We start from the raw sequence: 24,814 nt of genomic DNA, 5'->3' as shown, positions 1-24,814 counted from the left end.
AAGGCTCGAGAGGTGCTGGCAGCCCAGTGCGGATCATTGTGTAGGAAGCTGCACAACCCTGCCTGAATCAAACTGGCACCACCAGCCCCTAGCTCAGATTCAAAATGCTGCCCCTAGTTTAACAAATTAGATTAAACTCCTTCCTCCCAGGAGGAAATGGAAATGCAAAATCATTTATTGACTTTGAGGCCTGAGAGGCAAACACTGCTGTTGGAGGGAACCACGCTGAGCATAGTGGAGCAGCCCACCACTGCTGACTCTTCCCCTAGTTAGGCACAAAAGCTTCACAGCTCCTATCACCACATAAAACCTAATTAATACCTCCCTTTTCACTCCCTTCTGCTTGACCTGATGAAGATAGCCATGCCTCCCACCTGTCTCAGCAGGTGTTTGTTCCTCCCTGCTCTAGCTCCAAGCCGTATAGAAACCTTGGATTCCCTGTCCCTCCACTCAGGAGAGCCTGCAACAGAAATGCCTGTCATATCCAGAGTGCCTCCAGGCAGAGGATCGGAAGGCGCCTTTGCCACAGCTAAAAGAACAGGCTTCAAAGGCTTAGAGAATGTGAGCCCCACTGTATAAATGGGGAAACCAGAGGCACAGGTCTAACAAAGTCCGTTCTTCCACCTTTCACACCAGTCTTCATCCTTCACAATCTCTCCTCTCAGGCTCCCACTAGCTTTGGCCTAACAAGGCTGCCAACCTCAGTCTTAATGTGTCTGACAGGCTTGGCAGAGCTGTGGAGCTCTGGGATTAAGTGAAAATGGGACTGGCCCATAGGAGTCCACAGCAGAGAAAGGAAACAGCATCCAGATCTCCCAATCCATAGGCCTGGGCCTTTCACCATCAAGTTGCAATCTCAGAAGCCACATTCTGCCTCACCCCCAGCTCAAAACACTTTCCCATGCCCATGCCCATGCCCGACTCATTTTTGCCCCCCTACCCCATGCACAGAACACCCTTGCTTTCATGTCACACACTTAAATTAATGAAGTCATTGATCACGTATTGCTGTTGGTGGGATGAAACTCTGGGGGTCAATGCTTGGTTGTCTTAACTACTGGCTGTATTTTGGGTGACAAACAAGTGGGCCTTTTTGGCTAGCGAAGGTTGGCAGCAAAAGTATTGGGGCTTCTGCTTATGGTAACTGTCAGTGCCTCCCCTCAAGAGGGCCAGCAGCCCTTGAGAGACCTGCAGCAAAGCGTGTGCTCAGGAAACCACCTCTTGATGGTACCAATCCTGCCAACTGCTGGCCTACTGCAAAACTCCCATCTTGGAAGATGTTGGTCAAGAGCTGGAACAGGATGATGACTATGTTGGTATGTGATGTCCTGAGGTTTCCTGGAGTTCAGTTCACCTGGTTTCAGACCAGGGTATGATATATGAATTGACCTCACGGTGGTGGTGGAGGACGATTCCTTTGGGTGACAGACCAGCACTGAGTCAGCGAGACAATTCTCTGCAAGCAGCCAGCTGCCATCAATGCCACCCACTCTGGGCACTGTCGACAAGTCCAAGATCTCTAGGGATGTGGCTATTTGAACAACTTGATTCCTTTTGTGGTAAGAGATCCCAGAGCAGATGAGTTCCCCAGAGATGCACCAAGTGCCTATTTTCTATCAGCAGCCACTAAAGATAGGGAGAATGTGACCCCTTCTACGGAACGCCAAATGTAGGGCCGGGCTCACATTTTAAGGAGTATTTCCAAGAAGGTGCTCTCACACTCACACATACATCCCCTTCCCCATCATGCTCCTTCTCCCAAGCCCAGTGCACAGAATACAGCATCACATTCATCACTAGTTGATAGGAAAGAGCTGTGCAGAGAGATCAGCCTAAGCCTGCCAGACAGGAGCCTTGGGCCCCTGTGTCATTCTGACCTACCAACCATGGGGTAATGGTGAACAGAGGCCTTGCTTTGTGTCTGTGTAGAACAGACTGTTGTGGCAGCTGAATCACCCCTCTACTGTATGGCTCCGCTGGGAGTCAATACTTTGAACAGTAACAAATCCTATTAACCTCACCGCTGCCCCCACCTCGGTTCTCCTGGCTCTTCCTTGCTCCTGACACCTCTCCCTTGAGTTCCCAGGGTGCTTTGGTTCTAGCAGACAAGTGCAACAAAGCACAAAATTAGCTGCTGTATTCCTGACAGCATAGGGAGCACGGCTTGCTGCCATGCTCCAACCCTCCAACTGCCTCTGTCTTCCCACAGGCAGGAAAAGGGGTGTATGGGGTGGGGGTTGCAGCTGTTCCTGGCACTACTCAAACTCAGCACCAATAAAATGGCATTTCTCCACCCACTGGGTGATAAGGAGTGATATAGCATGACAACTGGCTAAGCTGTTCCATTGATTCGGCCCTTCCAGACAAGTCACTGTTGCCAGTTGCACATTCCATAAAGGAGGCAGTCACGACAAATGGGAGGAGGGAGGGTCAGAGCCAGCAGGCCAGATGCTGCTCTGAGGTAAGCAGAGGTCAGCTCCACTGATGAGTGGGAATCTCAACCAATACGAACCCTGTAGGCCTCCCCCTTTCCTCCTATCTCATCTCCCCCAAGAGGGAACTGAACCCATGACATCCTTCCACTGATGCCTATCCCAAGCTGTGTGCTGGTTACCAACTCTGCCTCCACCAATGGGCCTAATCCAAGGAAGCAGACTGTTGACAGCCATTATGACAGGAATAGTGAGATCATGCTAGCTAGTCACTGCCATCCCAGTGCTCTCCTCTGGGGCTCCAGGCTGACAGACTACAAATTTAGCAGCCCAAGGTTCAATACAATGGCAATTTTCATCCCCAAACACTGTACTGTTACACACAGAGGAATTCACTTTGTTTTGGAGTAAGTCACTGCCATCATCTAATGATGATGCAACATGGCACAGCAGGTCAGGACTGGGTGGGACAAGTTTCCCAACTAAGTGAACCTACAACGGGGAGTGTGAAACAGCTGTGTGTAGTCATTCAATTCGGAACTGGAGCAAACTGTCAGGACTAAATAACTCTAGCTCTTCGGAAAGGGACCATGGGATCTTTAATTACTCCAAGCATTGAGGACACCTGGGTTCAGGTTTCATCCAAAAACAGCTCTGCCCTGCAGCACAGTGTTCAGCCATTAGCTCAGATCCAGGCATTAGCTACCTATGAATCACCTGCATTGCCTGAGTCTCCCATTCAGACACCAATATAGCTGGATCCTGCTTAGCTGGCTCATTTGCTAACCAAGGGGCTATGGAAGCAAAGTAAGTTTGGTACTGCAGAGTTGAATACCCCACACCTTCCCTTGGATAACCTAATGGCCTCTGGCTGCTTTGCCCTGTCTCCCTCACTGCCCATGTGGAGCTCTGATACTGCCCAGACCTCTCCCAAGGTATTTATAAAACCCTATCCCTGTAGCATTCAGATCACCCCAGCATCATAGATTTCATTGACATTAGGGCTGGAAGGGACCTTGGGAGATCACTGAGTCCAGCCCCCTGCCCTGAGGGCAGGAAGTCAGCTAGGGAAATCCTCACAGGTAGGTCAGCATCAGCCTCGCACTAGACGGGTGCCAAAGCATACAAAGAACAAATATTTGCCTTGGGTCAAGCACTGAGTCTGACAGCCAGTAGCTGAGCTTAAGTCTCCTGAGTCCCAGTCCAGAGCCTTAGCCACAAAGCCATCCATCACGTTCTCCTAGCAAGGAGGTATCAGCCTCCCCAAATGCAACCAGTGGCCTTCCCTGCCCAACTGTGAATCAGCAGTGGTGAATCATAGAAGTCGGGTCGGAAGGGACCTTGTAGATCTTCAAGCCCAGCCCCCCCGTCTAAGCGGGAGAAAAGATTGGACTCAAATGAGTCCAGACAGGTAGACATCAAGCCTCTTCTTAAAGATCCCCAGGGTAGGAGCCAGCACCACTTCCCTACGAAGTTGGTTCCAGATCCTAGCCACCCTAAATGTGAAGTAGTTCTTGTGGAGGTCTAATCTAAATCTACTCTCTAATAACTTGTGTCCATTGTTCCTTGTTATGCCAGGGGGCACTAGGGGAAACAGTGTCTCCCCTAAACCCTTCTGGTCCCCCCTAGTGACTTTATAGACAGTCACCAGGCCCCCCTCAGCCTTCTCTTGTGAAGGCTGAACAGGTTTAGGTCCCGCAGTCTTTCAATTTAGGGTCTGCCCTGTAGTCCCCGGATCATACGGGTGGCACTCCTCTGGACCCTTTCAATGTTGTCCACATCCCTCCTGAAATGGGGCACACAGAACTGGACGCAGTACTCCAGCTGTGGCCTGACCAGTGTCGCATAGAGGGGGAGGATCACCTCCCTGGCTCTACTTGAGATGCACCTGTGACTGCCTCCTTTATCCTCCTTCATCCACGTGCACTTCTTTCATCCCTCAGGAGACAAAGCTCTCACAGGGCAGGAGGGGGCATGGAGGAACCTGCCAAGCTGTGGCCAAAGCCTCCTCAACTCTGTGCTACAGAGCAAGGGCTGTCAGGCAGAATGACAATCAGAGGCTGGTCCTCTGAGAATATGCCCACCACCATCCCAACCATCCCATGACCAACCCACCTCACCCCAGCTGAGTACCTCATATGGGGCTCAGGAAGATCAAAGACTTGCAGACTCTTCCCTTGTTCTAGGGAAGCTGCTTTTATGGGCTGTGCTCTTCACCCCTCCGTATATACATGACTCCTTTTATTGCCGATTTTCCACGGGCAGTGAAGTTCCAGATGCTCCTAGGCGGCCTTTTCAACTTATTTATTTTATTTAAATAACACAGGCATATGGTTTATTACAGCAATTAAAGGGGTAGGAAGGGAATTTTAAAAGAACACCACAGTAAATGGTGCCTGTGATGCAATGGGCTGGCACAACCTCCAAGCACTGGACCACGGGACCATGATCTACCAGCACTCATGGAAACCTTCCTTGCTCTTGAACTTCATCTCCCAAAGTTCTCTAGTGCTAACAGGAAGATTTATAGTGTTGTTTGCAGAGCCATCGTTATCTCTTCCTACCTTCAACTACAGCATCAACTCCTCCATGGAGTGTTGTAGACACAGTGTACCCTAAATCAGTGGATCTCAGCCTTTTTAGGCTCAAGGCACCCCTCAGGAAATTTCAGCTTAGATTTCATTCATTTTTTTTTTTAATACAGAAAGAGAATAGAGCAATTGTTCTGTTGCAAAGAACTCAGAAAAGCCACAACAGGTCAGAAGCTTTTTAACGTTATAGATTCCTATTTGAAATCTCTGGGTTTATTTTGTGAATCAGTGCAAACACTGCATGGCCCCCTATGGCACTCCTGAAAGGTTCTCCACATAACAAGGCTGCCATAGCACCATGGGGTAAGAATCACTGCCCTAGATGCTGGGAGGGCCAGCGTCAGCATCTCAGAATCAGAGGGGACAGCAGGGACAAATCTAGTTTATGCTGAATGGACCTGGCACCTGTAGCCCCTGACGAGCCCCTGCTGAAAAACAATGGCATGAGCTATGTGGAATGCAAGTCCTAGCACACTGTGTGCTAGCCATGATATAGACAGCCAGTCTGCATTGGGGCATTAACACCATTGACCATGCTCCCTGTTGTCCAGCTTCTTTTGGCCCATAATCTCAGGCCTACCTGAGGGGGAGGCTCAGAGAGAAACTTGCCTCCAAACTCCCCACCTCCAACCCATTCCTCCGCGTCCCGAGGCAACCTTCTGTACTAAGTTTCCTTTTCTCAGGGGATACCACATGGCAGAGCAAACTCAGAGCAAGTCAGGCTAGCACAGAACAGAAGTATTGCCCTGTGGCAACAGGGGCACAGCTGTACAGCAAGACCTGAAAGAAGGAAAGCTGGTTCCCTTCATCATCCTAGCTCCATGTGTCACTAACAGCTGATGACCCAACAAAACAATGCTCTCCTCTGAGACAAAGGGGCCATACAGGGGCAGCCACTCCAGTGACGTGTGCAACACCCTTATGCAGGCAGCTCCACAACAGCTGCAGCATGGGAAGCCTGCAACCCACAGATACTAGATGCCCTAGGAAAAACGCTGAGGGGGCCTTTAAAATCTACTGCAAGGGGACATAAGCAGGATTTGAACTCAGCCTTGAATCCTGTACTGAAAGGGGATGGGGGAAGTCAATGACAAGCCTGAAGGGTCTGTCCAGGGATATAAGTTAGAGAACAGAGAGCAGGAGCTGAAGTAAACCCATCCCATGTAACCATGTTTTACCAGGGGTAGCTGAAGGGGTGAGTTAACTAGTGGGCAGTTCAAGGAAGGGGAGGCTGTGCTGAGGTCAGAAAGTAGGAGTGGGGAAGAGTCTTTAATGGACACTCAGAGCCCAGCTGTTGCCCCTGCCAGGGAACCTGCACAGCGGCGGCAGCGGCAGCCACCACTGGTGTGCAGGGAGACCATGCCATGCTCTCTCTAAATGGGTACCTGGGGCTAGTATCTCATGGCCAACTGGAGAACTCATTATCATTACCTGACTGGAGAGCTGGTGAAACCAGGACATTGGGAGATGCAAGAATTACTGCTGAGCAGCTCCATGGGGCTGGAGGAGGGATTTTTTCATCAGACTGTTCAGCATTCTAGTGATCGAAAGAACATCGGACCTGCTGTTTCTCTTAAAGGCTTAATGTTCTCAATAAACTTTCTCCAGATCTCCAAGTCCTCCTGTAAAACTGGGAACAACCAGATGTAATGTGCTTGAGATTTTTAAAAGTAAAAAGCAAGTTATAAATGCATCACCACTCATCCTTCCAGGCTTTCTTCATCCCCAAGCAACAAAGTGAGGCGAAAGCTGTCCGTCATTTCCAAAGCTGTCTTGCGGGTCACCTTCCATTCCTGTGCCTGAGTTTCCCCATTGGTAAAACCTACACAATGATGCTCTTCCTAAGTGAGATGGGAGCCACAGGGCTGGATTCTACTGTACTGTCCAGAGCTTTAAGATCCTAGCATGAAGGGTGGATATATGGAGGAAGAGGATGAAAGACTATTCTGCAGCTGCAGGGAACAGCACTAGGAGCTATGGCATCAAATTGCAGCAAAGGAAAAGTAGGCAGGATATAAGGAAGAACTCTCTCACTATGAAGGTAGTTAACCCTTTGGAACACGCTGCCCAGAGAAGTTGAGGAATCTCCACCCTTGGATTTTTTTTTTAAGAGCAGGTTAGATGTACACTCGACTAAGATATTTTAGTCAGAGACCATCCTGCCTTGAACATGGGTTAGTTCTTTTCCTAGTCCTACTTTTCAATGATCCTAAGATGCCAAAGACAGATGAGCAAAGCACAGGCTCAGAAAACTATCTGATCTATCATTTTATGTAGCCCCTCCCCAGCTTTATAAAGGGGTGTTCATGCAACAACCTGAGGAATAAGAGCCCTATAAGAGAAACGGGACTACAACTGAACCCACAGCATACATTTGGGAACCATGGTCATTTTTACACATGCATGTGCCGCAGCACCAGGTGCTTAGGAAAAACACCCAGCACTGTGACACATGCAGTTGTATAAGTGGTGAAAAGCACGTCAGCACGCAGAAAATGGCAGCAGTGTGCTTTTGAAGTAAAACACATCAAAGGTGTTTTAGTTCAAAAGTGCACCGCCACCATTTTCTCTATGCTGACATGCATTTCGCCGCTTATACAACTGCAAGCAACGCAGCATGATGCGCGTCAGCTTGCATGTGAATCAGACTCAATTAATCGAGTCTGCTCCGACTCTAGCACATCGCAGCATGAACAAGTATGTGTATAAATGCCCTATGATTGACAGGAACAGTTACTCCTGCTCCAGAGGCTGCAGGATACTGACTCAGACCCTTGCAGTGGATTTTTCCCACTGGACTGTCACTATTTTGGTAAAGGGAGGAGAAACAGGACATTTCACCTCAATCCTCCAAGCATGACCAGTGGAGGAGGTGTGAGCTCTTCCTCTACAAGTAAAAAAAGGAGCCTATAGGCTCCAGTCCCAGCGTGGCTCTGAGAAAGGCTACATCTCTGCTATTGTAGCATGTTCTGGCAACGTAACCATGTGTTTTCTATTAAAGAAAGGAGGCAGAACAACTGGATGATCCCACTGGAATGATGTCATCTTTCTTTCACTCAAATGGAGCTATTTCTGATTAGGTATCTGGTCTGAACCCCCATCCCATCCAGCATCAGGGAGTCCCTCACTGTGTCCAAGCAGGCAAGGCTTCACCCATGGAGGACAGTGTCAGACAGGAAATACATCCCAGGCCATTTTTTCAGACAGGGACAGCTTTTCCTGCTCACACAGGACTCCAGTTAAAGGCACCGCATGCTGCACAGATGGAAATAACCACAGGGAAGTGCTGGGACAGGAACCATTTTTACTCCCCAGAGAAACTCCTGTGTGCTTGCAGACCTTCATTCCCAGGGCTGCTTCTGCATGGGAGCAAAGAAGTGGGGGGAGGGAGAAGTTTTACTGGAAGCTTTCTACCCTGATAGCTGCTGGGCTGGAATTTATGTTACAATTTGCAACACTGCTTAATAAAATCAGAAAAGAAAGAGGAGAGGAGGGGGAGAAGTGGGTCAGCTGCAACAGCGCAGCTCCAAGGCTGTCTGCTCCCATCACTCACATTTCCATTTAATAAATCAAAATCACAAGGCATTTCCAGCTGCTAAGTTCCAGGCTCTTCTGCTTGAGATACTAAAAGCTGGCTTCGTTTCACACAGGCATGCATGCTGGGCACCACACAGAGGAGGGGTGCATTAGCACAGTGGTTCACATCAAGCTGTCACTTTGCGGGGCTCAAGTTTCATAGACTGTAAGGCCAGAAGGGACCTCAGAAGATCATTGGGTCCAGCCCCCTGTACCAACCACGAAAGACAACTGGGAGTCAGGTGATCCCAGCAAGGTGACCGTCCAGTCTCCTGTTGAAGATTTCCAGGGTAGATGCTTGCACCACCACTGGAGGAAGCTTATTCCACAGTCTCGACACCCTGACTGTGAAGAAGTTTTTCCTAATGTTGAACCTGAATCAATCTTCCAAGAGTTTGTGCCCATTATTCCTGGTTTTCCCCAAGGGTGCCCTGGTGAACAGTTGCTCACTGAGCCCTTGATGTACTCCCCTAGTGTAGTAGAAAGCTGCTTCTAGGTCCCCTCTCAGCCTTCTTTTCCTCAGGCTGAAGAGTTCCAGATCCCTCAGCCTTTCCTTGTATGACTTGCCTTTTAAGACTTTGATCATACGGGTAGCTCTTCTCTGGACTCTGTCAAGCTTTACCATGTCCTTGTTAAAGTGCAGTGCCCAAAACTGGATGCAGTACTCCAGCTGTGGTCTCACCAATGCTGAGTAGAGCAGAAGAATCATCTCCTTGGCTATGCTGGAAATGCATCGATTGATACTTGACAAAGTATTATTTGCCCTGTTGGCTACAGCATCACACTTCTGGCTCATAATCATACTGTGGTCTATTATTACCTCCAGGTCCCTTTAGTCATGGACTTGGAGCCCTTTTTTGGATTCCCACTGCCAGCTACCTCCCATCAACCAAGCTGAAATGGGCATCTGGTCACTTAGGCTGGGAACTCAGAGGTGCGATGCTAGACACACTACTAGAGCTGTGTGCATCCCTACCTGGCTACAGAAACTGGGGTCTTTAGTCCCACTCTGGCCTGATGGGCTGCTTGACTGGGGCCAACACAGAACTCCTGCCTGCCTCCACCACTACCACAGTATCAGACTTACGGTTGGTTGGGCAAGGGCTGCGCCCACAAACACTCTTGGGTATTTCAAGCAGTGGTTTTCAAAGGTGCCAAGGGTCATCTGCACCCAGCAAGAGCCACCTAAACATGGCAGCTGATACCACTTGCCAGGCTAAAGGTAAAGATGAGTTAGCCTAGAATCAGTCCTGTCCTGAGAGGCAGCCCAGACATAAAACTGGCCCCATGGAAAACCGATGAAGCAGCTTTTCCAAGAAATGGTTTTTCTCATGGCCATGGAGGTCACAAAAGTGGATTTGGCTTCTTGCTAAAGGACAAGTGTTCTCTCACAGCCTCAATCCCAGACACTACCTCAAAGGGATCAATGACCTGACTGACATGCAAACTAAGAACCCAATCCAGAAAGGGGCACATGAGCAGGCCTGGCAAGACTAGATGAAGTTATAATGAATAGGTAACCTTTCTGCAGCAGTGGCTGAAATGACCTGGCTTGGGTCTCAGGAGGGGTAGTGCTAGGATGAAGCCACTTCTGGCACCACCATTTCTCCCTGCTGCCTGGCTGCAGCAAGGTAAAGGCAAGGTAAAACCTCCCACACTACACATGTGGAGGGCAGCCAGGGTGAGCAAAGTCTCCTGCTGCCAAACACTGTCATAGCCCCCTGGATCCTTGAGCTAGGTCCAATGGCTTCATGGGCTGGATCCAGCCCGTGGGCCATAAGTAGCTGTTCCCTGGTCTAAGCACATGCAAGGTACCCAAGGGCCAATTCTACCCAGAACCAAGTGACTAGCGAGCAGCCTCTCCTGGGTAAACATCAACCAAAACTGAGGCAGACAAGGTTCTTTGGGTGAATCTGATATCTTTTATTAGACCAACTTAAATAGTTGGAAGCAATTTTTAAGCAAGCTTTTGGGTTCAAAAACCCTTCGTCAGGCTGAGGAAGTTTCAGCAGTTGGTGTGCTCTCTTCCTGGATAGAAGTCATTCGTTGCCACAGACCCACAAAGAGGAACATTCAACATCCAAATCCAAATTTAGTTTAATTTTCAGTTAATCTCTGTGGTCCCCCCTTAAGAGCAGCAGCTATTTGGATGTCTAACTTCTTGGGCACAGAGAGGTGGAATAGAGAGACTACACAGCACCAGAGGGGTCTGCAGGGGCAGCCAACCACCAGAAGGTTGCAGAGATGGACTCAACTGTATGACTGTTTGCAGCAGCTGGACAGGACATAAATCCTGCCTTCTGATTCTCAATCTCTGATGTCAGCATCCAGATGCCCACTGCAAACATGGCCACCTCAGCCTCTCACTGCATCTGTCCAGCAAGGGAAAATCTCAGTCTGCTCAGCGAGGCCTCTGAAATTCTGACCCCTTCAGCAATTCAATTGGAGAGTAATTACCAAGGAAGCACCTACGAGTTATACCGTGCCCTGGAGGCCTTTGAACGCCATTTACAGAACCCAAGATACACTTTATTGCCTCATAAAAAGGAAGCATGTTTAAATTAGTGTCTCAAGAGCTAGAATTCAGAGGATGTTCCCTGTTCAGTCATAACCAATTAACCTCTTAATCCCCAGGTGCCGGAGATGGCAGGCCAGGAACTACCAGATTCCCGAAGAGCTTCAGAAATCTCACTCCACTACATCCCTCCCAACACAAGCCTCTCCTCTCCCCAAACACAGATCATCTGCTTTTCCCAGAGGCCAGATCCCACTCTCTCCATTACAGGCAGCTGCAGAGATAGCTGTGTGAGCTGCTGCCTGGCCTGCAACCCCTCTACTCTGATGATCACTGGATTCCCCATCCACCCCCACCCCACTGCTCCAGTTCTCATGCAACAGCACAATCTTCCTCCGCTGCCATTAGAGAGCTGAACATAAATCCACACCCACTCTCATTCTTGGCTTTTTTTTTTAAATATTCAGCAATGAAGGGGTTAAGGTGGGCCAAAATCTGATCCGTCTTTATATATACATACCTACCTGCCTTCCCCTCCTCCTCTTTCTGGCCCAAGATGGCACATTCCCTCTCAAAGGAGAGAGGACAAGCTAAGTAACACTTCTTCCCACCCGTAGTCACACATGAAGGGGAGCGAGAAGCGGCATCCCGCCCACGAGACACTTAGCACTACACATGACAGATGGGTCCTGTCTGCAGCTGAGCCCTACGGACAGCACTCTCTCAGGCAGCTTTTACAAAGCCAGAGCCAGCCAGCAGCTGTGACTCCCACACCACCCCTCCAAAGGGATGGGAAGCATCAAAAAGTCTGCACTAAAATCCAGCTATGAAGCTTGGCTGTATTGGTAATACAGAGTTTCCCAACACACACAAATAGCCACATAACACGCAGCATCCAAATCCAATGCTGATGGATCCAGCTGTGTGATCCCAAGCTGACGTTAACAATCAAGCATCCTACATGGGTGGGTGAAATCCCCAGGCTCATCAGACATCTTCCTTATGCGCCCAGAAGAATCCTGCGCTTCTAAATCCAGCCCTGAGGAGATGCACTGAAGCTGTCAGGTGATGCAGCTACAGTATTCTCCATTCAAGCTCCTGACAGGGAAATTTAAGAAAGCCCTCTTGCTCTAATAAGCAGCTCAAGCATGAGGAGACCCTGCCAATGCTCTGTGGAGCATCTGTGACCCTCTGCACAAGGAGCAGAATAACTGCAGAGAACAGCTGTACTCACATCCTTGATCCCCTTTAATGCTGCCTGAACAGAGATGATTCCTCCTGCTTAGCAAAACCAGGATGAAAAAGCTCCATTTATAGCAGAGCCAAAGCAGGTTCTGTGCAGTCCCTCCCCTAGCACCAAGGGGCTGCTGGAAAGAAGGCTCCCTCTTCACCCAGCTTGGGTCGAGGGAAACATGGTTCCTGCAGGCCTACAACAGCTGCTTGGGGGAAGTATTCCAGAGCAGCAAAGGGCAGTTTGGTGCCTACTTTCAGGTGGGTTTCTAACTGCCATGTATGACTTGGAAAATTTCCCCCATCATCTTCAATATAGAGGCATGGAAGCTACAGGCACCAGCTTAGTGCCCTCTGAGCATGGCACACTGGGACATCCAATGTCCAGGGTCTGAGCTGCTGCACCAAAGGCAAGTGGGGTTGCTCTGACCCACTTTATGTACAGCTTATGCAACGCTCAAGCTTCTGCAGGCTGTCAGCTGAGCTCAGTGGGGCTCTGGCAACACAGGCTCTGGCAGCCATTCCAACAGGTACAGGCATGTGCAGTGTACGACTCCAGCTAAAAGACATGAAAGCTGCATTTTCAGTGCAACTTGAGCCGGCTGCTGCTCTAATAACCTGCAGCCAAGGAGAAATACTCAGGCCTAGCAGAGACCATTTGTAACAGAGGAGCTGCCTCATCAGTCACACCTTGCCACAGTCCCTGACAATGCCTGCCCTCTGAAGGGACACCGGGAGTGCAGCTTGCTAGCACAGATGATACAGTGATCTGAGACCTGGTTCTGTTGTCTTGTCTCACTAACACTACACATTGTGCCTTGCTAACACACTACATCATGATCCAGTGGGGGTGGCACAGGGTCCCTGTGCCGCTATATGGTGCTGGCAGGTGCAAACCCTTGGGAACAGTGCCCTCCACCCTGTGACCCAAGAAAGATGAGTGAGAAGCTACACCCTAGAAGACAGACATCTAATAAGGCACAGCAGCTGGGCCTTGCTGGAGTCTGCATAGCAGGAACACAGATGCAGTGTCACACAGACCAAAGACTTTGCATTCAAATCTTATATTTTTAACCGTCTTGTTGAATTGTCTCACCACCTCTCCAAGTCATTGCCCTCGTCTCCCTGCCAGCCCTGCCTCCTCAGCCAGGGGTCACATGGGTCTTCATATGCACTGGACAAGGCTTCCAGAAACCTTGTTTGCCCACTCCAAGGCACCACAAAGACAACTCCGAAGGCAGCTTCAAGGAGCCTGCAAGCCTCCTTCCAAGAACTGTGGGGAGGAAGATGGCTGCTTTTTGACCTGTGCAGGAGCTTCCCAGTCACACAATGCCATACTTGTCACAGAAGGGAACTCCCTGCCTGACCCTGCCCAAATCAGCTTGCCCACAAAAGCACATGATTTAAAAGCCCCTTACTCAGTCTGCCAGAAGGCATGCACATCACAGCAAGAACAAACGAGTTAACACAGCCAGAGGTTTTTCCAGAGGCAACAGGCAGATTTGGCATCTCCCTTTCTACCTCTACCCCACCCTTCAGCCTTTTAATGTGACCCCTAGGGGAGCCTTCTTGTGTCTGCTGCTTCGTTGAGGGGGCTCAGCATGTTCCCCCTTCCTGCTGACATGGTATTCATTCAGCAGTTCCTTCTGGGAGGCGGCCGCGCAGCACAAGCAGCACGCACAATGACTCTCGGCAGTCCCAGCGCTCCTCTGAATGATCTATTATGAACCGCCAGACTGGGCTTCCTCCTCGCAGCAGCAGAGGAGTGAGGCTGAAGCAGGTGTTCAGGGGAGATCATAACAGAGATCTCCCCTTTTAAAGCATTTCCACTGCTTCTTCTGGCTTCTCACAGCCTCCAAGCCCTTTACGTTGGGTGTCCCAGAGCACAGGCATTGCCTATGTGTCGACAGTGGCGTCTCACAACCCCACCCTGCTGCCAGGAGCTGGCTCCAGCCAGGCTACAGCCCTGACCCCTGAAGCTGGCACAGAAACCTAGGGGGCACCACGGGTTGCCTATGCCCCTAAGAACAAACCCCAGTCAACTCCACAGCACTTCCCTTGGGATGGGGTGCTATAGCTTACAGGGGCCGACAGAATAATCAGTCACCAGGGCAGGACTGAACCACCTCCTTGACAACCAGCCCACAAACTCAGAGAGGACATGGGCCTGAGCATGTTCACAACAAAAGGCCAACCTCCTTCCTGAATCGGGCTGCCCCCACCAAGACAGCAAAGCCAAGCTACTAATGCCCTTGCAGGCCAGTGGAGGATATACCCATGCACACACCACCAGGAATGGAAGCACTTGGATACCACAGGGGGAGGTGGGACAAGAGCCTAGATCAAGTCTGATGGAGCCACTGCTCTATTGCGAACAAAACACAAGCATTCGGGGTCTTAATATTAATGCTATCTAAACATCAGGCTGCAGTGCTCTCTGGTAAACTGGAGCACAGACCCTTGCTTTCACTCCTCAGGCTGAGTTTGAACAGTTCCTCTTGAAAAACAGGTCACAGGTTATGAAGCAGCCTTTTTGATTCTTGCCCCAGGCAAGCTCCAAATCCACTTGCAGGCTTTTAGAGAGGGCAACAGGCAAAGGAGTTTACAAATATAGTTCCACTTTGCTGCACTGCCTCCAGGAAAGAGAGGAATGGGCAAGATGCAGTCCAGCAGAAGTGGGAAGTGAATCAACTCTCCTGCCTAGTGGAGGGCATCTAAGGATCTTGAGATGAGTTGGTGGCTTGGGCCAACTTCCCTAAGAACCAATGATGTCCACACCCCAGGACTAGTCCCCACGACCAGACCAGTTAAGGCTTTCATGGGGCAGAGAGGCCAGACTCCCATCATGTCCCAGGGCAGAAGGCACATTACCAGAGCGCAGCAAAGGGGGAAATACGTCCACGTGCTGCCAGTGCTATTCCGGTCCATGGACAAGCTGAGCGCCAGTCTCCATCACTGCACTGTCCCCACCCAACAAGCATTTCCTCCCAGTTCTCCACAGCCTCAGAGCAATGTGTTAAAAATAGCAACAATTTAAATAACTAAGAGGCTTTGCAAACCAATGGGCTGCTGGAACTGCCTGTGTGCAAAGCAAGCACGCTTTATCTGAAGCCGTGGGGTTGGCACGATGTCAAAAGAAGCTGGATGCACCTCTTCCACTCTCACTTCTGCCTCTTCTATACTCAACACTAGTTAGGCAGGGTATTAGTACATATACCATTTGCTTCAGAGAGACTAGGCACACAAAGAGTTACAGCCTGGAGGCTCCCATCCAGAGCGTATCCGTGGCAACAAGCAGCAGTCTTATGCTACCACATCCCAGCTGAAGTTGAACCCAGTGGTGGATCCCAGGGGGACTGGCAGCCTTACCCACCTCGGTCTGCTCCCACATCTGCAGCCAGCACTAAGGGGGCTCCACAGAGAGAACAGCACAGAGGGAAGCATCAGCAGAAGCACAGCCCTGGGAACACTGACCTCATCAACATGGCCCAAAACAGTCCAGAGTCCCAAGATCTTTGCACCCCCATGGCTGTGGAAATGAAGTCTTTCCTTCCCCCACCCTGCTCTTCACATGGGAAACAGCAGCGTTGTTTGCTTTAGCCCAGGTACAGAGTCAAACCAGACTCTGGCCATCCTCTGTCTTCCCTTTGCAGGGGTTTCTCTGTTCCTCACCTGGCAGCTGTAAAAGCAGTTTCCCAAGGATTGATATGATCTCCAATCACAGGCTGGGTTTTGGCTGGCTTGGCGTGGAAGAAATAGAACCACTCGGACACCCAGACGCTGCTGGGACAGATTCATGGCAACCTTAAGTGAGCATCCCAACTCATACCACTGTCCCTGGCTTGTGCTTTTCAGATTAAATGCATCAAGGAATAAGCAGCAGCAGATGTAGGGGGGAATCATAACTACAATAAAATAAGAGAGCTAAATTTCTGCCTTCAGTGTGTATATGAGTGCAGAGATCCAACCCTAATTTTCAATGATTCTATGAATATGTTTACTCTGGAGTAATTAAGTCTTTATTCTGGGGTAAGAGTTGAGTGGACACTAACACCAGTGTCAGTCACTCCACTCTGACAAAGTTACTACCCTCAGAAAACGAGGTGCAACTATACCCTTGGTGTAAGTTACCCAGGTGGACTGGGTTTCATCCATGTATAACCCTTTGCCAATGCCTCCTGCCAGCTGCTGCAGCTGGTATAACCTCTGGAGAGCTTGGCTGTGTGTTCATACTAGATACCAGTATAATTTTACTAAAGAGTAAAACCAAAGGTATATTGTTCTGGGGTATGTGCATTCTAAGGCTGCACTTACAATGGAAGTGAAGGAGCTCAAGAGGCAGCTCTAGCCTCAAAGAGTAGCAAAATCAGCTCTTTCTGGGCAAAACTTGCTACAGAGAATGCAGGACCTTTAGAAATCTCTACAGGACCTGCCCACCCATCTCAGCAACCCAAGTGCCAGTTATGTTAAAGGTTCCAGTAGACCCTGTTCACACCAAACCAAGAGAAATAACTCCACACCAAGCCCTCATCTTCCCCACCCTGGTCCCACAGATATACAAAAGACTGTTTTGCTGGCCTGCTTGAATAACCCCAAATGTCATTTTGGGTTTCTTACCTGACTCACTGCATCCAGCAGTCCTCTGCATCAAGGCAATATGCTGACACTGCTCCCCACTGCATATAACACCAGAGGATGACAGGGGGACAGATCTGCCAGTCTTCTCCTGGGTCAGTACATATACCACAGCTGGTACCACAGATCAGTAAAAAGCTTCCACATGCAAGTTAAGAGATTTGAGGGACTGGTTAAAAGTTTTGTTAACTTGCCCAAGAGTCTCATACACCAGCAGAACAAAAGGACCACAGAACAGAACCTGGAGGAGCCTGCCAGGGAGAACAAACTACCCACTTCCAGCTGCTCCCCATTTGGTAACATGCAGACATCCAAGCTAATCTCAGCTTTTGTCTGGGGTTCACACAAACCATAGTCATGAATACTGCAAGGCTGGCAACAACCCCACAGCTATAGGGGGTAGTGCTGCCCAGGCCACTGACAGAAAGCATACCGCATTATTCCTTCACCTGGATGCCAAGAGCTAAGCCATCTCCTCCACTGAACAGCTGGAGTGGTGGCTGGCTGCAAGGAGAGGCACCTTAGTACTACCACAGGCACCACATGGGGGAAATGAAACAGAGGAATAACAGCAAAGAGCCTTTTTTTTTTTAAACCCTGCCTCTGACAGACCCATCTGTGGCCTCTGATTAGTTGATTCCCCTCTCTGTGCCTCAGTTTCCCTACCTGAATGGGACAGAGTACTGCCTTCTCTCATCATTCTCTCACATAGTGATGATCATCACCCTATAAGCACAAACGTTCACTGGAAGTTAGACAACACGGTTTCCTTCAGTCCCCACAGCAACTGAGAGTTATCAATATTTAATTAAAAACACAGGCTTTTAGTGAAAAATCTGAAGCTGCTGCAGAATTTTGAGGATTTCTAGAGTGCTGGAAAATGTAACAACTGTGTTACAGAACTTAATGCCAGCTGGGCAGAGAGCATATGGGGCCTGAACTGTCTGCCCAACCCTGGAAACAAACTGACTACAGTCAAGGGGACTGGAGGAATCAAAAGTCAGTCAGAGCTATCTCACCACACCTTTCTCAAGAATCCTCCCTATAAGAGGGAGACTGTAGACAGACTGGGCCAACTAGGTATATTCCTCAGCACACCATGAAACTGCAACCACTTCTGGGATATGGCTCAGCAACTGTTCATCAGTGAACAGGAAGTTAGTGCAGTAATCACCATGTCAGTCTGCAACTACATGGGGGAAGTAAGAAGGGCAGAGGGGAAACACACCCAGCTGAGCTTGGCCAAGACAAGAAATAGCCGCTTCCTTCTGCTCATGAAAAAAAATGCCATGAGAAGCAACCAGAATGTCTGTTTGAAATCTCATTCAAAGGGCAGCAGTATGCCCCAAACCATCTTACCTTGCAATGGACGATACAGAACATTCCAGTAAGCAACCTCATCTAGGCTAGGGACAGACGTTGCACATAAATTGTTAAAGTGATCAGAAACTGCCTTAAACCTGTAACAGAGCATAAGGTCAGTGCACATAAACCAGTTTCAAAATCGCTGAAACCGGTTTGAGATAAAAGTGGTTGAATGTAGCATCAGACTTAAGTGACTGAGGTCGAACTAGTTTGTGGAACTTGTGTCCCAGACCCCTTCCTGGTTTAAGTTAAATCAGAGTTCTCCAGCATCCCAGTACGCTCAGCAATCTTGGACTGGGCTGTCTACTCCAGCCAAGCAGGAGCACTGTCATTGCTGGAGCTGGCTGAGAAAGGGGTGGGGGTAGGAAACCCTGTTCTGGAGTGCTGCCGGGTCTCCCTGGCAGAGGGGCAGCAGCCCTTGCCAAGCGTCCCCAGCCCTCTCCCCCCCCACTGCTCCAGTGGCAGGAGTAGGGGTGGGGCCAGACCCTGATAGCCTGAGAGGAAGCGGGAGTTTAATCCCATTATGGGGTGGGGCAGCACAGACACCTACAGGCTACGCCTGTGCACTCGGGGCTGCAGCAGCCAGACGCCACTAGTCTGAGGGTAAGGGCTGAGGGTAAGGGCGGGAGTTTAATCCTCCCATCGCAAGCAGCATGGCAGGGGCACCTACACAAACCCCTGGGCTGAGTCCCTCCGAGGAGTGACCAGCTGACCACGGGGAGGGGATGTGAGGTGCTTCACCTCTGCTCGCTGGGATGCATTTGCTCTGCTGCCACTGCCAGGAGTCAGAGGGGAGCAAGGAGCTACACTGCAGCTGCAGCCTACCTGCAAACCGTGGCCCCCATGCAGGGCTGGAAGCAGCCGGCACTGACGCCCACCCCCTGGGGCCGCCCCAGCCTGGGCTGTGCTGCCACAGCAGGAGGCACCAGTGAGTCAGGCTCCATAACCAGCCTCGGCTGGGCTCAGCTCGGCTCCCCACCCCCTGCCTACAGCCAGGTCACATCCCCGCTCCCTGCCCTCTCCCCAGCAGCTAAATCCACTCAAGCTGCTGTGTTGGTATCCCCACTGCTGCTGCCTGCAATGAGGAGATTAAAGCTACTGGTGTCTGGCTGCTGCAGCCCCAGGTACGTGGCCCCGGGTGCACAAGCGAAGCCTGTTGGTGCCCATGCAGACACCCTCCCCCCCACAAAGTGGGGGTTAAACCCCCACTTCCCCTCAGGCTATCAGGGTCCCTACTCCTACCACCAGCCAGCAAGTGGGGCTGGGGGACTGGGGACCCCTGACAGGGGTTGCTTTCCGCCTTCCACTCCAGACAGACTCGGCTGGGGTCCCTGCAAGCCAGGATGGGGTTTTAAACCCCTTCCCAATCATATTCAGGGATGCCTGGGCTTAGCCATGCCCCTTCCCTCAGCTTAGTTTCCTCTCCAGCCAAGGGCTCACTCTAGCGTCCCCCGGCTTCTGACCTGAGCCACGGCAGGCATGTGCCTGCACTTCCAGAGTCAAAAGTAAATATCTGTTCACTTGCAAATCGGTTCAATCTACGCAGGTTGGAGTAATCTGCAAAGGTTGAATCAATTCAGGCTCCAGCTTTTTGAATGTCTGTCCCTAGCCCTATATTCTCCATTGAAATCTCTCCCACAAAGACAGACCAATTTTGCCCGTGACCTATGATTTCATCACTCACAAAATAATGCCAAGCCCTTAGGTTTGCCCTTTTGCCTGGGGCTTTCACCAACGGCATATAATCACTTGCTCTAAACAGGGATTTCAATACCAAAGCAATGGTCTCAAACCCAAGGGACTTCCACTCACCATGTACTAGGTCAGCCTCACAAGAGCAGCAGCTTGGTATTTAACATATGGATCCTCACAAACCCCCCAAAAGATAAGAGCAGTGCCACCATCTCAAATTTGCAAATGGAGAATGGAAACAAAGAGATTAAACAACACGGCCATAGTCACACCAAAAATCTACAGCAAGGCAGAACCTTGGGCCCAGCGGCTCCCACGTCCTAGGTGACCACCTCCGCCATTAGACTTTTCCATGCTCTGCCTGCCTTCAGCCCAAGCAGAACTCCATCCCTGGGGCTTCACCCCAGCCAAAGCACCAATCTCTGAGCACAATGCCTGCCTCATTCCAGACTATAAAATCCAAAAGGGGAAGGGCCTCTTCCTCTCCACACCACCCCCCCTGCTGATATCACCTTACAATCAACCCCTCTGAGCATGATCTGCTTTCATTCATAAGGCATAAACTGGCTGCAGAGGGTTTTCCTCTGGGCTGGACTTATCAGCTCAGAAGCCAGCTGGATACAGACAGGAAATCAGCAGGAAAAGTAAAGTCTATCTCAGAACTTCACTCCCACCTCATATTGACTGCACAGCTCTATACTTCCTTCCTGCTCGGCACAGCTCCAGGGACCAGGACATTCAAAGGCAGGTTAACAAGAACTGGCCAGAGCTGATGCTGCCTGCTTCAGCTTGTTTTATTTATTTTCTTAAGGAGTATATTTATCCAGCTCTCCTTGGACACAGACTGGCTGCTTTGTTCAGTGCTGTTGTTTCCCCAGTACTGGGGGCACTTTGATGTAGGCACTGAAAGGCTGTGTAGTTTCACTGGAGCTTCTGAACCCAGCTTCATAATTACCAGCCAAAAAGCAAGTTCTTCCCACACAGTAAATCCTTAACAAATCACAACCAAGATCTCTTCCTGCCTCCTAGAGTGACAATGCACTGAGGGGGGATTATTTCTCTTCTCTCTAGCTGGGGAAATGCATCCTTAACAGGACACTGGCTTTATCTGCAGAGACAAGCGCTTCCTCCTCTTGCCCTACATCCTTTCCACCACAAAGGGCGACCCGTTAGGAAACATGTATGGTGGTGTCCCAGGATACAGGTCTTCATGTCCTCCAGACTCTACATCAGGTGTTAGAGCTTGCCAGGTTATTTCAACATGAATAAAACAGATCCGTTCAGTATTGTGCTGACCCAGGAGAAGCAGGCTGGCTCCATCCTGTAAGTCCAAGCCCAGGCTCTGGCTCCCCAGCTCATACCACTCAGAAGTTAGAGTAAGGGAAGGAAAGGTCACAGCTGCAGACATTTTCCCTCTTGGAAGTTTGCAAATCCAATATCAGAGCTCTGATGTGAAGTATAGGTAAGAAAAAAGGACTTACATGAACAGAGAACAATTACTGCACAGACACAAAAGGTCCAGCCCTAGAGACCTATGGACATTATCAGCAGGTCTGCCCTTCAGGTTGGCAGAAGAGCAATAATGGTAGAGATGACATGAAACATCCTTCTTAAAGACCACTTGGGCATTTCCAGCAACCTGGTCACATCACTGAGAGCAGACACAACTGATTGGTTTCACACAGTTACCAACCTGACAGAAAACTCAAGACACAAACTGCCAAGGTGCAAAGCACGACACTTGTCTGCCAGGGAATTTCTCCCCTACTCTATGCTGGCAAGACCCAGATGCTGTGAAGCAGGGAGGAGACTCACTGGGACTTGCAGCAGCAGGCAGAAGACAGAAACGCGACACACATCACACAGTTGCCAGAGCAAATGCTTTCAAAGTGAAGCCATGACAGCTCAGAAGCAAGCTGCTACTCTGAAAAGCTGGGGTCTCCAGACAGAGGCAAGCAAGTCCAGTCACCCTACAAGCTGAGAAGCTATACAAAGCAAGCATAAATCAAAGGCTGAAATATTATTAGCGTAGAACACGGCAACCTTCATAGCCAAAGCTCCCAGGGCAGTGCATTGTTACATACTTTTGACATACCTCTCAACCTGCGGGAAACTAAATGCAGGACACCAGCCCTCTAATAGGAAGAAAATTTCCTAACTGTAAGTGGCTGGCAGGGAAGAGATGGAGGATGTACAGCAATTAGCCTGCAGTTAGATTTTGTGATTCACAGCAGCAGGAATGGAGAACTGGTGATGAATAGGCCAAGTTCCCCTTCAAAGCAATGGTCTCTGAAGCCTATATGTTTTTTTGGGGTGAGGTATTTTTGCTTCTTCCCCTCGTTCTTTGTTTTCAAGCCATTAGCTTGAAAATAGCATCTCTCATTCTCCTGAGTTGGCAGACTCTGGTTGCTTATCCCCACCAACCTGAAATCATAATCCTCCATTTGTGATACCATAATCACTTCTATAGCAACCAGTTGGGAGGTCACAAAGAAATGGGGTCATATGGGACCAGAGCAAGGCAGATGCTGAATAGAATGGAAAGCTGTCTAGTGTAGGCAGCTTTACCATTAAATGGAGGGGGGAAATTGGGAGAGCCACACAGATGAGTTGAGTTTTCTCAAGACACAAGCTCCTTGATATAAAGGATAAATCCTGGCTCCACTGATCCCAATGGGAATAAACTTTAGATCTCAAAAGGACCAGGATCTAGCCCTTCAAAAGAGATGGTCCAGCATGGCCCTACGTAATTTAGCCCCTAAGGGGACTGTCCTGTGTTCAGGGCGCAGCTGAGAGGTATGTGATCAGGGTCCTTCCCCTTTCTTACCTTCGTGCCCGGTGATGCAAGTGCTGATGCTGCCGTGTTATAAGGGCACTTTCCCAAACAGGGCCACTGTGGCTACTCCTATACCAGCCTGCAGCCGGGTGGCCCGGGTAGGGCGGGCTAGTGAAGCCATGGTCCGACTCCGTCTCTGCGGCCAGCGACGAGGCAGAGCTCCCCATGGCTCCCCCCTACCCAAGCCCACGCAGAGGCTTATCCTAGGTTAGGTCCGAGCCAGCAGGGCCAACGGCGCAGGCAGTCGGGTGAGGCACTGCGGCATGGACTGGTGTAAAGATCCCAACACTGGAGAAAGGGAGGTCGGTTCTGATCAAAAGAGTGGAAAAAAAACAAAGAAGAGAAAGAAAGAAAAGGAAAAAGGGAAAGAAAAAGAAACAAGGTATGATTTAAGCCAGCAACTCTATGGTTATAGAAGCCTGTTAATGAACTCTCTAGACAGGACCCAGTTCCAGCATCTACTGACATGGGAAAGGATGTTTTACTAAAGTAGTTTGTAGTGTAGGTGTGGGGGATGCTGGAAGGTTTGAGAGAGGCTTCTTCTGGTTAAATACCACATACCAACAGAGCCAAACTTAGGGTATAACTGTCGGTGCCTTCTGCTTCCCATTCACTTCTTCCCAATCTGCCAGTGGAGGAAAGCCAAGCACAAGCCTTTATGCTGGGCTCTGCTGCAGGTAAAGTAGGATAAGGGGAAAATGTAGAATCCCAGCCACAAAGCCTGAAGCACTAGCACTTGGGAAGCACTAGCACAGAAGGGTTATTCTGAAAGCTCCAGTAGCTAATTAAAAATCTGGCATGCCAATTAAGTCAGCCAGGGAAATATAACTTGCCTGTCCATCTGAAGTGAAAAGGTTTGTTTTTTTCTTTTAAATAGAATAACTTTTGGGGGGGCTGAAGGGAGCTGGTCCTTACCATCACTATGGTTAAGAGGGAACTGAGTAGATTTAGTGCTGCCTAGTCAGTTCTTGGGCCATTTTGTACAGTGAAATTAAACAGAAGATACATACTCTCTTACAGCTATCACAGATTTCTAAGAAAGATTCAGCAACATTTTCTTTTCTTCCACTTCCAAAAAAAGACTTTACAATCTGGCTTTGGGTCAGAAAGAAAAGGATCAAGGGAACATTTAACAGAGTGAAAAAGAAGAAACAAGGAGGAAAAAAACTTAGCCCAGCTGAGCTTATTCAATTACCCACCAGGTTTTGTTAAAATGAACAAATTGTAGAAAGACTTCGTGAAGAAGCTACTTCGTGCAGTAAAAGCACTGAAACAAAGACTCTAAAATACCATTTTTCAATCCCAGGATTGTTCCAGGGAATCAAGAAAGGCATTGGCAGAAAGCAGAGCCCAGAACACTGAACCTTGTGTGACAGGTACAGTTTGGATAGGAGCTTAGCACCAGGACTGCCATGCCAGCATTAGTTATTAAACAGACATTGTTAACTACTTTTTAAATGGTTTCTTCTTTAATTCCCTCTGGTCAGTAATGATTGGTTCAGAAGCCTGAGAATAGCATTACTTTCTCCTCCTTGATTGTGCCTCCTTAATTGGCCAACCTGGACTCAGTGTATTAGCACTACCAGAGACAGCACAGCTCTATTCTGCTGCTGCTGCACAGCCAACATGAGGACCTCATTGATTTTTGTGGCTCTGCCAAAAAAAAGCAGTCCCTTGCTTTTTCTCCCCTTTACTGTCATCCAAGTAGCTAATTGGTAAGAAAACAGATTTTCTGTGCTAATAGGAGAAACTGGAATTTAAAAAACAAAAGCATATCCATTTACTGGCCAAACACAATCTTATGATTATCATAATTTAAAAGGTAGATCATGTCTCATCTGACCTATTTATAACTAGCAGAACCCTAACTTTCTGTCTCAGTTCTAGATGTCAGTAATTTCCAATGTCAGGCACTATCAGTTTCAAAAGCTCAGCAGGCAAA

The 24,814-nt window shown here is 49.3% G+C and overlaps 1 protein-coding gene across 4 annotated transcripts in view; it reads right to left on the bottom strand.

Annotated features, from left to right (window-relative positions):
* The window catches only part of CAPN15 (calpain 15), a 77,920-nt gene that overhangs the window by 39,087 nt on the left and 14,019 nt on the right, over positions 1-24,814 (bottom strand). The window contains exon 1 of one of the 4 annotated variants that reach the window (XM_090023947.1): positions 22,864-23,181. The exons of the other annotated variants lie outside the window; for them this stretch is intronic. Coding sequence (XP_089880073.1) covers positions 22,864-23,039 — 176 coding nt within the window. The 5' untranslated portion in view covers positions 23,040-23,181. Of the gene's footprint in view, positions 1-22,863; positions 23,182-24,814 lie in introns of those variants that run through there. 4 annotated transcript variants of the gene reach the window in all.

Source organism: Crocodylus siamensis, chromosome 12 (genome assembly GCF_052110815.1).
Source record: "Crocodylus siamensis isolate JL-2025a chromosome 12, ASM5211081v1, whole genome shotgun sequence".
NCBI lineage: Eukaryota > Metazoa > Chordata > Crocodylia > Crocodylidae > Crocodylus > Crocodylus siamensis.
Note: the sequence above shows the minus strand (reverse complement) of the source record. Positions and strands in the feature narration are given on the sequence as shown.